At 48.8% G+C, this 14,268-nt stretch overlaps 1 protein-coding gene across 2 annotated transcripts in view; it reads right to left on the bottom strand.

The window, feature by feature from the left end:
- The window catches only part of SLC35F4 (solute carrier family 35 member F4), a 115,062-nt gene extending 101,775 nt beyond the window's left edge, over positions 1-13,287 (bottom strand). For both annotated transcript variants that reach the window (XM_050336259.1, XM_050336258.1), the window contains exon 1: positions 13,121-13,287. In XM_050336259.1, coding sequence (XP_050192216.1) covers positions 13,121-13,223 — 103 coding nt within the window. In that variant the 5' untranslated portion in view covers positions 13,224-13,287. The remainder of the gene's footprint in view (positions 1-13,120) is intronic.
- Between the last annotated feature and the right edge of the window lie 981 nt (positions 13,288-14,268).

Genomic DNA, 14,268 nt, shown 5'->3' on the forward strand with positions numbered 1-14,268 from the left:
TTTTGATTTTCAACACGGGTCAGAAATGTCATAGTGGCAACACAATGAGTGACAAAAACGATTTTTGAGAACTCAGTCTTTAAAATAAACAGAACTGGTGGCATTTCTTTATTGCTTGTTTTAAAGCTAAGAGTTATACTGGGTTTTAAATTTGCTAACAAACTTTTATGCTTTATGTGAGCCCTCTTGAGCACAATGTTTTCTTTCCCTGGGCTCTCAGGGAGTCTGAAATTACTGCAGGAGCCTCTGTCTCCCTAACCTGCAGGAAAAAGAGGGAGAAGCTTACTTTTCCTTCTCTGGGCACCATGACAGACTTGTAAGCCTAATAACATCCTTGCAAAATAGATAAAATATTAAATATTATCAGTACAAAACACCAGCAAAGAAATAGGGGGCCAACAGTCACTACCAGTTTTCTGCAAGCACAAAATTAACATTGGATTTATTATTTCAAATAAGAGGAGATGATCATCATGAATATTTGATAACATTTTCTGTAGCCTTAATAAAACAAGCCCGTCCTCTCCATTTTTTTTAGAACTGCAAAGGGTTCACACCCGTTGTCTGGGATGCTCTGCAGACCTTTACCAACAGCTGTGGTTCTGCAAAGCAATCTTGTCTTCACTGAATTCCAGACCAGAACCTGAACCTGTCCTGTGGAACCGTTTTATGGTTTTTACTGCCTCGTCTCAAAGCCCCAAACAAAGGCAGGTGTGCCCTGTGAGACTCCTGGCATTCCACCACAGCCCCTGAAGAAGCAGCCAAACAGCCAAGTCCTCTCCTCCCCAGGCTGTATCTTATCTCCATGCTGGAAGGAATTATGGAATAAAACATGTGTTAGCTCCACAGGATGTTTATTTACGCTGAACAGGCCAATGTTTTGTTCCCTTTCTCCTCCTCTCTCACCACACGGACTGGGGGGTGGGGAGGACCTGACTCCAAGGCTTCAGGGGAGTTATCCTCGTTCCTCAGCTGAAGAGCCACGTCCAAAGAGCCAGGAGCAACAGAGAAAAGAAATCCCGCAGCAGCAAAACGGACAAAGTCGCTTCTCTACAAATGCATGGAAGGAATATCCACTAAGAGCTACTAAAATGTATGTACACCAAGAATTTCCCAAGGCACAGATCAGTGACAGGTGGAAATGCACCTGGAGCCTCCATCATACCGTTCCCGGCACATCAACACAGTTTGAAGCTGGATATTCCCTAGATGTGGCTTTGATGAGATCCCAGAAGTAGTGTGCAGTCCATCTCATCTTCAGGAGTGAGCTCATTCTACAGCTTTCCCACCAGGGGACAACCAAGGGCCCCCTTTTTCCAGCTGGCCACGTGTTTTCGTAAGGCCCGCCAGGGTTTCATGCCTTTCACTCTCTCTGACTCCTGGCAACTTGGCTTGGATTTTACAGGGAGAGGGAGTAGGGAGAGGGATATGATGTTCAACATAAGCCTGGTTTCCTTAAGAAACCAGGTTAAAAAAATCAACAGCTGACGAGCTACAAGACGTTCTGTAATTTGCTTTTAAAACACCCTGGAACGAGGCGCAAAGTCCTAACAGGGCATACGAGGATGTGTTTGACAAGGAGCAAGTGCTTACATTAAGGAAAACAACATCATCCTTAAAAAACGATTCCACTGTAAAAGAGAGACCCGGTGGAAACTCCAAAGAGCAGGAAAAATGATTCCATGATAAAAGAGAGACCCGGTAGCAACTCCAGAGAGCAGGAACCTGCTCAGTCACAGACCTACCAGAAGGCACAGGACTATTCTTTGCCTTCTAAATCATCCCTTTCGCTCTCTTGCAGACCTTAACAGAGTGCTACAAAAATACCATAAATTATAGAGTATGAATGATGTCAAAGGCTGTTCTCAGAGGAAGGCTGGGAAGAGCAATCACGTATTCTTCAGTTTGGGAATATGCAGACACGATTTTTGTTCATAACTTATATAAAATAAAAAAAAATTAAAAAAAAAAAAGGGTTCTGCACATCAAAAGCAGTAAATATGTTTCCTTTCAGATCATCCCTTCAACCAGCCCGGGCCGATGCCACAGACACCAGGAGAGAAGGGAGGAAAGTCAGGACCAAGGACAGTGGCTTCAACCCCTGAGAGACACACGGAAAGCAGAAATGCAGCCGAAGAACCAGTATCTTACACAGTCAGTTCAAACTGCACTGTGCAATTCCAGCTGGATTTCAGATGCACCTGCTTCTGAACACCTGAATATGGCAGGAGAGGACTGTAACCCCACAAATGAAGCCCTATGAATCTTGTCTTTGTGTGCAAGGAGGATACTTGGCAATTCAGGCTGCTCTGAACTGCAGTTTCTGTCCACAGTACCAAGTAGGGAAACAGAAAAACTTGGGGATCACAAATAAAATAAGATTACTCGCTTTAGGCAGTCACACACCATCCATCATCCACAGGGAGGGTGTGAAGGGCAACAGTCATTAAGACACCAGAAGATTCACCCATTCTAAGGTGATCTTTTGCCAGGTAACAAACCATTAGAAATGCTTCACCATGGGGAGAAAAAAAAAACATAGAAAATTATCAGAACCCTGACGTTGTTCTCCAAAGCTGTGCTTGTCAGAAAATCATTTTTAAAAGGGCTTAACTTTTGACCACAACCAAGCCAAGAACATCCTCAGCTCTGAACATCCCACACCTGGGCGCAGCTTTGGAACTAAAGTAAATCTGAACCCAACCAGCTGAGTCCTGTCCCTTACTACTACTACCACCACATTAAATCTGAGATCCCAGCTAAAATAAGAGATCTTTTTAATAGGAGACATCTGCTAATAATGTGCACAGTGACAGATTTCCTCTACCCTCCATTCCCCTACAGAGGGCAAATCTGAGAGTTGTACCTCCCGTTTCCTTTGACTCCTTGAAGCTGTAAACTCCACAAAGCACTATGAAACTTCACTATACTGCATAAATATTTTACACCAATAACAATTAGGGGCCACATTTTCAAGGAAGGGCATCTAAAATTTAGGCACCCCAAGTCTGAGGGCACTGCAGCCACGCACACGCTCACCAGTGGCACTTCCAGCTCTGCCTAAGAGACTTTGGCTCTCAGAAGAGCCACTGCTGCAGCTGTGTGAATACCTAAGTTGAAGGCAGTTCTCAGGAGTCTGCCCACATGCAAGCATCTTTTCTTCTGGCTGGCTTCTCCAAGCCCACAGCTGGGGATGCCTGTCTTCACAGGGATGCTCAAAACAGTCGCTCTGAATTCACTTCAAAGCAGACGAGCACAAAAAACACCGCACAGACCCCTGCCAGAAATAGAGCTGCCCTAATTTGTAGGTCTAATTAACCTCCTTTCCAGCACTGAGACAAAAAGGATGCCTTGGAAAACCCAGCTAAGCTTCACTGCTCTCAGATGCTGCAGTGCACCTACAGGTGAAGGAAAACCCCAGCCTTTTAAGTTGACTCAGTGAGGTTTGCATCCCAGAGCAGGTGGCCTTCAGAAGGAACACTCCTGGACACACAGCTCCGTGAAGACACCAGGCCAGAGGGCAGTTGTGCACTTGACTTCACACTGAAATCAGTCCAACACTCCCCCTTTGTGCCACCCAACCACAGACAAACCCGTGCCCGCTGCCAAAGAGCCCCCAAAGGGCAGGGACAGAAGGCAGGCCTTGTGTGGATGAATCACCTCGACAGGACACACATGGCTCAGCACACCCACAGCAGCTCAGCTAAGTCCTTCTGCTGAAAAATGTCTTTTGTTCCTCCCTCCAACATTTGTTTTGCAAGGTATGTGAAAAGTTGCACTTCTTCGGTGATATTGCAGCCCTGGATTCTTTTTCCTCTGGAGAAATGCTTTCAAAATGCTTAAAATTTTCTTTTTATCTAATTCCTCACTTTTTTTTTTTCCCCCCCCTATTCCATCCCACCCTGAAAAGAAGCAAGAATTGATACAGAATTAGGAGAATTCAGCAAGCATGTTTTTCTTTTCCTGCTAAATGCTAAGTTCAGTCATTCTCCACCTGCTCTTTGTGCCAGCAGGCTCACTGAGCGCCGAGCATTGAGTAAATGCTTTCTCACACGTGGGACCAATCCTCCCCAGGTAGAATTCCAAACCACGGTGCAGAAGCACCACGAAAGGTTCACCTTCCTGCCATCCACGCTGTCAGCATTGAAGAGTTTCCTCTGGTGAAGCACTTTGAAGCATCCCACTCACACTCAAGCTGCTACAAACCCTAGCCCCTGTAACGTATCACACAACAGGTTATTTCTGGCACCGTGCAGAGAAAAACCCCAATCTGCACCCACACGATTCCAGGGCTGCACGCTCCACATGGCGAGCTCTGCCAAAGAAAGGAGTTAAAAGTTCCAGGACTCAGATGTATAAAAGAAAAGGGTCATAAATGACTGCGCTATCAACTGCTCTGTAAATGTGCCGTCTTACTTAAGATGCCAAATATAAATCACACTGTGAAAACTAATGTGGTCGCTTTTCTCTCTCCGGCAGAGAACACGTGTTCCAGCCCTGCCTCACACTTATCCTGCTCAGGCACAGCAGCAGATGATTTCAGTGCTGTCCTCAGACACCCAGGTATATGATGCCCATTAGCTGGAATGGGCCTGCACAGTTGTGTTCCCACGAATCCTACGAAAAATCAGTATTTTTTTCAGTGAAGTGCACAGCATCTCCAACTACCCCATTAATAATAGAGGGGGAGGTGTTAGCCCTCATCAAAAATGTCCCCCAGAAGACCAAGACTCCACAGGAAGAGAGAGAGAGCTGCACTATTGTATACTGTATATAAAAGCAGGCAATTGCTCAAGCAGTGCTTTTTCAGTGCCATAAACAGCCACTTCTCGGGCATAAAACAAGCAAGAAGGAATAAAACCGAAAGAGTTGCCAGGTTGGCTTCAAGCTGCAATGTCTTTCTCACTGTGGATGGAGGGATCACTGCCAGGACTATGACTGCTCTACTAGTGTGTCTGGTAGATTTGTTTTGGTGAAGTTGTACTGACCCATGAGCTGCCATGCTGGTACTTGTCTCTCCCTTCTTCCCTGTCCAATATAAAACTGGAAACTTAAATAAAAAACCAGGCATGGGAGCTCTTCTTGTATCAGTTAAAAACAGCTTTGAGACAAAGAACAGCTTTAAGATTGCCGGAAACAGCAGGAAACATCATCTTCTACCCCTAGATCTGAGTCCCCTTCCCTTGCTTTAGCTCATCTAGAAACCAGAAGAGGAGCAAACCACCTTCCACTTCCTACAAAAGAACAGCAGAGGCACCTTTCTCACTCCCCCTGCTCCAGCCCAGCTGAAGGCAGGAAAGGGCAAGCCCATTTTATCAGGAGTATTTGCAAGGGAGGTCTAGGAAGACTCGATGTGTTTTTAAAGTAATAACAGAAAGGTCTCTGTGTGGCAGACGCACCGAAAGCCTGTCACTTGAACACACCCTGAATAAATTCACTCTTGCCACTCAAAGTGCCCGGGATGCTCTCACTTCCAGCTCTGCTGTGGCTGTGAAAGCCATACCCTGGCTATTAGCTCACAAAACCTCACAGCTTCTATCTCTGTGCAGTGAAATCTGCCACTGAGTCTCACTGAGTAGAGCTGCTCCACTTGGTGAATAATTTAACCGGTCAGTTAAGCACTTCACTTTTTTTTCCCCCCACCCCATTTGCACGTTCGCCACAGAGCGACACTGACCTTTTCTGGCAGGCATTTTCATCCTTCATTATTATGTGATCATCCAGCAGCAGGTTTATGGGAAAAAACTCCCGCCACCAATCCTTCAACAAACAGTAAAGCCGCAAGTTCACTTTCATGGGTGAATTCCCAGGCAGGCAGTTGAGCAAAAGCCCATCAATTTCCAAATGTGCAGAAGAAATAATTGCGAACCTTTAAAGCCACTATTAGAGAAACAGGAATGCGAGCACTGGAGGGATAAAAGTCTGCCAGAACCATCTGTCACCTTGGAATATTATTTTACAACGTTTAAGCGAGACCAAATGTGCAGCTGCCTGCCTGAGTGGATGGGGAAGGTGATGTCAGGGAGTGAGTGCTGGAAGGGCGGTCAAAATGAGGGATATCCCTCCTGTGCACCCCAGGAGAGCGAGCAGGACCTCACAGCCAGGTCATTTCCTAATGCAGCAGCCACACTTTTAGGAAAAACAAGAAAAGCAGGAAGTCTGCAGCTCCACGCAGCCTTTGATGACGTCAAGTTGAGTGAGGTTAAAGCCACCTCAGGTGAATGGAGCCAAGTGAGGCAAAGCAGCAGGAAATAGGAGCTGTGCCACCTGGGAGCACGAGGCACAGCCCATCCATCACCCAGAGGGCTGGGCAGCGAGGAAGCCTTTCTGCAAGAATCACAGAACCACAGAATCATTTAGGTTGGAAAAGACCTCTGAGGTCGTTGAGTGCAACCTTGGATCACCACCGTGACAACTAGACACTCAGAGCCATGTCCAGTCATTTCTTGAACACCTAGAAGGTGGTGGCTCCATCAGTTCCCTTGGTAGTCCATTTAAATCCTTCACTACCCTTTCCATGAAGAAATTCCTTCTCATGTCCAACCTGAACCTCCTCTGGTGCAGCCTGAGGCTCTGTCCTCTCATACTACTGCTGGTTGCCTGGGAGCAGAGCCTGACCCCCACCTGGCTCCCCCCTCCTGTCAGGGAGTTGTGGAGAGCGAGAAGGTCCCCCCTGAGCCTCCTTTTCCCCAGGCTGAGCCCCCCCAGCTCCCTCAGCTCCTCCTTATAGGGCTTATCCTCAAGACCATTTCCTTTCCATTCTTGGCTTTCCAGACACTCTTCCTCCAGCCTGGAGTGCTCCATGGGGTTGTTGTGGCCCCAGTGCAGGACCCAGCATTTTATCTTGTTGAAATTCATACAACTGGCCTCAGGCCATCAGTCCAGCCCGTCCAGATGCCTCTGCAGGTCCTTCCTACCCTCCAGCAGATCAACACTCCCACCCAGCTGGGTGTCATCCGTGACTTTACTGAGGTTACACTCAATGCCCTCATCCAGATCACCAACCAAGATACTAAACAGGACTGGGCCCAACTCTGAGCCCCAGGGAACACCACTGGTGATGGGAGAAGGGCTGGAGCAAATGAGCCCAGGAGGGCAGGGGAACTGAAAAGCAGGCAGAGAGCACATGTAGAGAGCTACCAAGGTACTGCAAGCACCTCTCCCACCCTCAGCACCAGCCCAGGTACAGCACCAGACCTGCTGTGCAGTCAGCAGTGGAGGCAGAGATCACTCCATCAAACTTTATGGCTTGTTCTGAACAACCTCTGGCAAATTAGCATTGCTTCCCCCACCTTACTGCCTCAATTTTGCCTGCCAAATGGGGGTAATTTTTCTCAGCATCTTGGCAAACTTCTCTATGAGGCATCTTTAAAGCTTGGGAAATAATTCTTATTTAAATACATAAGACTGTGTGAGGTTTTTGGCCATTAATTTCAGCCTTCTGCTAATTTCCAGCCTTAATTTATTCATGGCCTGTTCATACCCATTTGTCTGTGTGCCAACACGCAATTTCAGTTTAAATAACTCTTCTTTCCTACATTCCCATGTTCGTCCTCCCAAGATGTATTTGGAGCAGCAGCCCTGCTCCCACCTTGGCCAGCCTACACAAGCCAAGCTCTGTCAGTCCCCTCATCCAAGGATAATGCTCCTCACTGCCCTGCTCACCGTGGTGTTCTTCCCAATCTGAATTCATCCCTCCTGCCCACAGATGTCCAGAACTGTACCCATAGTCCAGGACTGCAGTTTCACGGCTCAACTCCCCGGAGATTTCATCCCAAGAGGCTGAATCAGTCCCTGAGGAAAGGCCAAGGACTGAACTAGTGTCCTCTCCTCCCAGCTAGTGGGACCCCTCATCTTCCAAAACACTTGGGAGTCCCCAGGTGAGGAAGGGAGGTCCTACATTCCAGCCACAAGTTTAAGGCTGCCAGGCTGTCCCTTCCAGCACAAACAGAAATCCACATAAAGCCTGGCCCCATTCCATTAGAGAATACATACCTGGTCTTGCCAAAACTAGTCAGCAAAGGAGTATTGACAAAATCTGTTCTGTTGAAAGAAATAACTTCATAAGTTATTGCTACCAGTGCTGATACACAGCTACAATTTATTTTACCTGGACAGAGAGACAAGCCTGTGAGGAGAAGAAACCACAACATCCTGTGCCATGACACCCATTTGTGGTCCAGAGTGGGGGAGGAAAATATTGTTAATCTGGCAGTTTGCAATTCACGTCCTCCTAGGGAATAACCCCCTATGGACAATCCCTGTCCCGTGGGGAAAGGAAGGGCTTTAAAATAAAGCTTATTTTGGCCTAGCCCTGCATCTGATGTGCTTGCAACTCAAACAGCACCAGGTGGCACAGGGCCAGCTGCCACAACTGGCACAAGCTAAAACAGCCCCGAGACTTCAACTCACACAGAGACTGACCCAGACACCACTGCCTCCCTCCCAGAGCCCTCAAACACAGCTCCGTGGAACCAGCCTCATCCACCAGCAAATTCAAAGCACCTTTCCTCAGCTGCCCCCTTTCCCAGTTTCTCCATTGTGTTTGCTCTGCACAGGGAAACCGAGGGCTCTGGGAAGAGCTGGAGAAGCAGCTGGGAGCCTCCAGTAAACAGACGGAGACTTTGTTCCTCTGGCTGGAAGTGACAAGCCACCAGGAGGGCAGGGTGTTCAGTAAGCAGAGATGATCTGGGTTTGCCATGTGATTTGCACTGCAGCAGAGCTGCTGGCACAGCTGCTGTGATAACCAGGAGAAAATTCTCTCCAGTGTTTCAGAGTTAGCTTTTCCCTCCACAGCCTTTTACTCCACGCAGAGAGCGAGAGCTGAACTGTCAAGCCAGTGGTGCTGGCTCAGCATGCCATGTCTTATTAAGGCAAAGCAATTAAGCATGGACTTAACTTTAAACACATCATCAAAGCCCAGTGGCTTAGTGCAAGTTCAGACTTAAGCAGATGCTTAAGTTCACATTGCTGACTTGAGGCTGAACTTGCCAAATTAGAGCAGAAAACCTTGCCTGAGCTGTTCTCGGGGAGTAAGAAAACATAATGGCTTATTCCTGACAGTGACTGTGCTATTAGCAAAGACAGGTTCAGCATTTCAGCCCAGGTGCCAAGCACTGCTAAGGTCACACTCTGGTGTGAGGGCTCTCCAGCTCGCTGGCAGACACGCCTGGCCATGTGGCTGCACCGCAGGGGTGGTCACCCAGTGTCACACTGTGAGCCCAGTGTCACAGTCCCACTGCTGCACAGCCACGTGGCAGCACCTGCTGCTTCCAGGAGCTTACACAACTCCATGGCTTCAGGTCAGGCCTGAAGGAGAGGAGAAGGGGAGATCGAATCAGCACAGGAACCAGTTTAAAAGTCTGGCAAGCGCCTGGTGAAGATGGGCACTCGTAACCTGCTGTAGTGGGAATCAAATCCTCCAGACATGAGAAGCTCTCCAAACATGATTTGAAAAAAAAAAAAAAAAAGGTGCTGCCCCATGAGATGAACCACTGTTTCTTCAGTGCATTTATGCTGTGCTTGTGCAGGCCTGAGAAAACAGCACTACAGAAATGCAGATCTGCGATGCCGAGAGCATCCTGCAAGACACGGGACTTTGTGGATGCTGGGAAGGCTCCATCAGGAAGACATTACACAGACAGAAACTTGACTTGGAGGTGGACTTGGTGAAGCTGATGAAGATTAGAGATGAGAAACTTTGACTGGATCAGTTTTGATTCAGCAGAAGGCACAGAAGAGGTGTTAGGACAGACCTGAAGAACTTTGTAACGTGAAAGTGAAAAAGGTTTCAGTACTGACATGAAAGGCAGATGGGGTGGCAGTTGGAAAGGGTGAAAAAAAGAAAGAAAAACAAAAACCAAACAAAAACCAAACAAACAAAACCAAACAAAAATTTAAAACAAAAAAACTACAGACTCTTGAGCCTGGAAACACTAAATGTGATTGTATTACCAGCAAAAAAGTCCAAGTAGAATGAGAAGTTATGGCAAAGATTTGGAGAGGGAAGAGAGTTTCCTACTGTTTGTGGTCACTAACATGGGAGCACCATCTGCAGTCCCAGGACAGAGGCTGGAGCACCTGATCCACACCAGCACCATGCCCTGGAAATTAAGAAATAACTCCAAAGAAATTGACTTTTGCATTTTAGTACCAAGTGGGGGAAGGAAAACAACATATTCTCTTGTTCCAATTCCTGTGACTTATAAGGCAGGATACAGGAATTCTGCAACACACATGGATGTAAATACCAGACCAAAATACATCTCTGCTTTTTTAGATGATTTACAGGGAAGTAAAATAGGTATTTTCCTCCTCTAGTAACTTTTTTAAGGATAATTAAAAATGATAAAAGTACCAAAAGACTCATCATATGGACACTCCAAATGTGAAGTGGGTTAGTGCACACAAATATAAATGAGGCAAAAGTCACTGGAAAATACTGCAGTTCTCTGTGATAACAGCTCCTGAACACCACAGTCCTCTGACACTACATTCCATGGCCATTTGTGACCAGTCCTGGCATGGTCTCCTGTTAAACCATGGAATACTTGCTGATCTGCTGAGGGAGGGATGTAAATCACCAGCACAATTCACAGAGTCTTGAGGGCTTTTTGTCATTTTCCAGGTTCCCCCCCCCAAGAGTGAGCAGCAGAGCAGCCACCCAGCCCTGCCTTCAGCTTTCCTCAGTAAATTTTCCATCCCTAGCTGGGCTGCCTGGAATTCTGAGCACACTGCCCCCCCCCGCCCCCCAGCATGCTGCTCTCCAGCCAAAGGCACCAGCACTATCCACCTGCTGCTGTGTGAACAATTAGCCGTGGCAAGAACCGTCAGTCAGCAGAACTCTGAAGCAGCACCGCTCTTGGCTAAAGCCAAGACACAGGAATGGAGTGAGAACTCCAAGCCAGGACCTGCAAGAGTGACTCTCACTGCCCAAATGCCAAGAGGGTGTGTGTTCATGATGCCTGAAGGAGGCCTGTTCTTACCCCAGGTGAGGGCAGAACGTCTTTGTGAAATCTGCAGAACGTTAAAGTGCTTTATAAACCCAAAACTCACAGGCACAGGGATAAAGCAGTCACCCACCAACTGCAAACACCCCAAAAATTATGGGGATGGTTCCAAAACTTACGAGACTTAATTTAAAAACCATTCACAGCTCAGAAAGAGTTCATGCTTTTCATTTACTCAAGGGCATTTAATTACTGGGATACCTCTGAGTTATGCACTTGCAGTTTTCCTCTTCAAGCATGATGACCACAAATGTAGCTTGTTTTCTTCAACCAGCAAAACCTGAGCTACCAATCCCTTTTGTTTTTTTTTCCTCAGCACCCAGTCATCAAAGGCACAAAAGGCTGGGAGATTTGCAATAAAATCCCAAGAGTCAGCACTTCTGAAAGCCTTGGCCTCTCTTGATATGCTTTGTCAAATTTTATGCAGGTGCCCCTTGTAGCATCTGCAGAACCTGGTCCTGGACTAAAAGAGCTTCTCCTTGTCCAGGCAGTTGTCTCCTGGCACTGCCACTGCACCACACAGAGCACTTGCATTGCCAATACTGAATTCAGGTCTACAGATTGATAAGAGAGTGGGAGTGTTGCTGCAGACTGAAAAATTGCATTCTGACACCGAAGCAAACTTGGGACAGAGTATTAAGCCAGAATCCTCACTCTTCTCTGGTAAATCACACTGTAGACATTGTCTGGAATTGCTGCAGAATTTGGGACACTGGTTCCACCCGGGTCAGACTTAAATAGTCCCTGGACTGACACACAGTCATTCCTCCAGATTGTTCTGAGCTTCTTCCCAACTCTTCTGACTACAGAAAAACCAAGTGACCTCACCAGAAAAATGCCCATAACACCTGCTGTGCTGTTAACGTGCCACAAACAACAGCTGGACAAAACCACAGGGATTTTTCAGCTGACCATTTCACACAAAGGAATTATTATTTCTTGTTTTTAAGTGGTTTCAGTGCATGGCTTTCCTCCATTCAAAAAAAAAAATCCCACAGACGTGTTTGTCTCATATTTAGCAGTTTATTCACTGTGTTTTGGTTTATTGTTGCATTGGAGCTGGAGAGCACTGCACTGCCTGTTCTGGAAAGCAGTTCACCCTCCCTGATTCCGAGGGGAGTTTAAATATTCAGAAGAAAGTCTGTTCCTTAGTGCTCACCTCACCAAGGTGGGCTTCTTGCCTTTCCTTCCCCTCCCAAACCCCACTACTTTGCCTCAATTCCCCTTTTTGTTTTTTTAAGCTTTGGCATGTCGTAGCTTTTGCCAACTGCAGAGCAACTATTAACACAATAAAACCCGATTGCATATGTTTCCTGGGTGGTAAAAATGAATCATTTCTTCCGTCAGCCAAACTTTCCCCATCGAACAGCGAGCACTGGGACCGCCAGAATTCCAGAGAAACCCACCGAGGTCCTCCCAGCTGCTAGAAACCCGCTGCTCCCAATTACAAACTTCAAAAGCTAAAGATAGGGAATTTCTGCGAGGACCAACTGCTTTAATTCCCGCTTCTTCGTTTAAGGGAAATAAATAAGTAAAAACAAACACATATAATAAATAAATAAGTAAATAAATAAAAAGACCCCAAACGAACACCAAACTCCTAAACCACAAGTGTCTCGTATTCAAACGGCACGAAGTGAAGCCCCCATCGGTAACTCCCCACTTTTCTGGAAGAATCTCATTAGTTTGGGGAGGAAGATGAATAATTCAGGAGCTTCGCTTCGAAGCTCCCGCCCGGGGACTGGGGGGACCCACCGGGACCGAAACTTTCCCGGTGCGGCGGGCGCGGGGCACCCGGAGAGCGAACCCCCCCACCGTGGGGGCAGGGGGCGAGCGGGGGGGGATGGAAATTAAAAATAACCCCCAAAACCACAGCGAGAGGCCCCCGCTGCCCTCCCGAGCCGCGAAGTTCCTCGGCCAAGCGCCGCCGCCCCCCTCTCCATCCGCAGAGCTCCGGGGGGACAGCGGGGACCCCACACGCACCCCGAGGGATGGGGAGGCGAGGGAGGGGGGGAATTTTGGGGGGCCACGAGCTCTGCCGACGCCTCCCTCCGCACACGCACACGCCATCCCCCCCGGGAAGGGCCGGGAGAGGCGGGAGGGCGCCTTACTTTTCTGGCTGGAGTATCCCGGGTAATATCCATAGTAGCCGGTGATGCGCAGGATCCGGTCCTCGATGGTGGCCACGCCGTTGGGCGCTGCCTTCCCATCCATAGGGGGAAGGAGCCGCGCGCGGGGCGGCCGGGCGGGACGGCGAGTGGAGCCGGGAGGGCAGCGGGAGCAGCAGGAGGAGGAATGGGAAGAGGAGGGGGAGGAGGGGGAGGAGGGAGGAGGAGGAGGAAGGCGGCGCGGGCACGGCCGCCGCAGCCCGCGGTGCCGGCGGGGCGCTCGCTCTGCCTCCGCCGCCTGGTGCAGGACGGGCTCCTCCGCAGCGCGGCCCCCGCCCTCTGTGCATGGGAGAGGGGAGAGGCAGCGAGCGGCTCCTCCGGGCTGCAGGTGGGGTGGGAAGCCGGGAGGATGAGGGGGGGGAAGGTGAGGGTCGGATCCTGCTCCCGGCGCGCTGAGGGGTCTGTGTGTCCCTGTAAAGGAATGCCAGGGTCACCCTGACAGCCCCGCACCCTCCGCGGGACGCGGTGGGATGGGGAGGGGAGGGGGTGTTTGCTCCGGGATGGGCAGCGCTTTCCACTTAATGAGCTGGGAAACGGGGTTTGGCGTGGCAGGGGAGGGTGTGGGGAATCGGCACCTGAGAATCACAGGTCCTCAGATCTGACCCCCTCCCGGAGGGTGCACGCGTTTCAAGGGAAGGAGAGAGGACAAATTTGGCCCCAGAGGGCTCGGGGGAAATGTTAAATGTGACTATGTCTCTGTCATAGAGTCATAAAATGGTTTGGGTTGGAAGGGGCCTCAAAGACCACCTCATTCCACCCCCCTGCCGTGGGCAGGAACGCATTTCACTAGACCAGGTTGCTCAAAGCTCCATCCAGTCTGGCCTGAAACACTTCCAGGGATGGGGCAGCTTCTCTGGACAACCTGTACCAGGACCTCACCACCCCCACAGTATAGAATTTCTTCCCAATATCGAGTCTAACCCTGCCCTCTGTCAGTTTGAAACCATTCCCCCTCATCCTGTCACTCCAGACCCTTGACCAAAGTCCCTCTCCACCTCTTTTGTACCCTCCCTCAGGCACTGGAAGGGGCTCTAAGATCTCTCTGGAGCCTTCTCTTCTCCAGACTGAGCAACCCCAGCTGTCTCAGCCTG

The sequence above is a fragment of the Myiozetetes cayanensis genome, unplaced genomic scaffold (genome assembly GCF_022539395.1).
Source record: "Myiozetetes cayanensis isolate MyiCay16 unplaced genomic scaffold, myiCay2020 scf6-25, whole genome shotgun sequence".
NCBI lineage: Eukaryota > Metazoa > Chordata > Aves > Passeriformes > Tyrannidae > Myiozetetes > Myiozetetes cayanensis.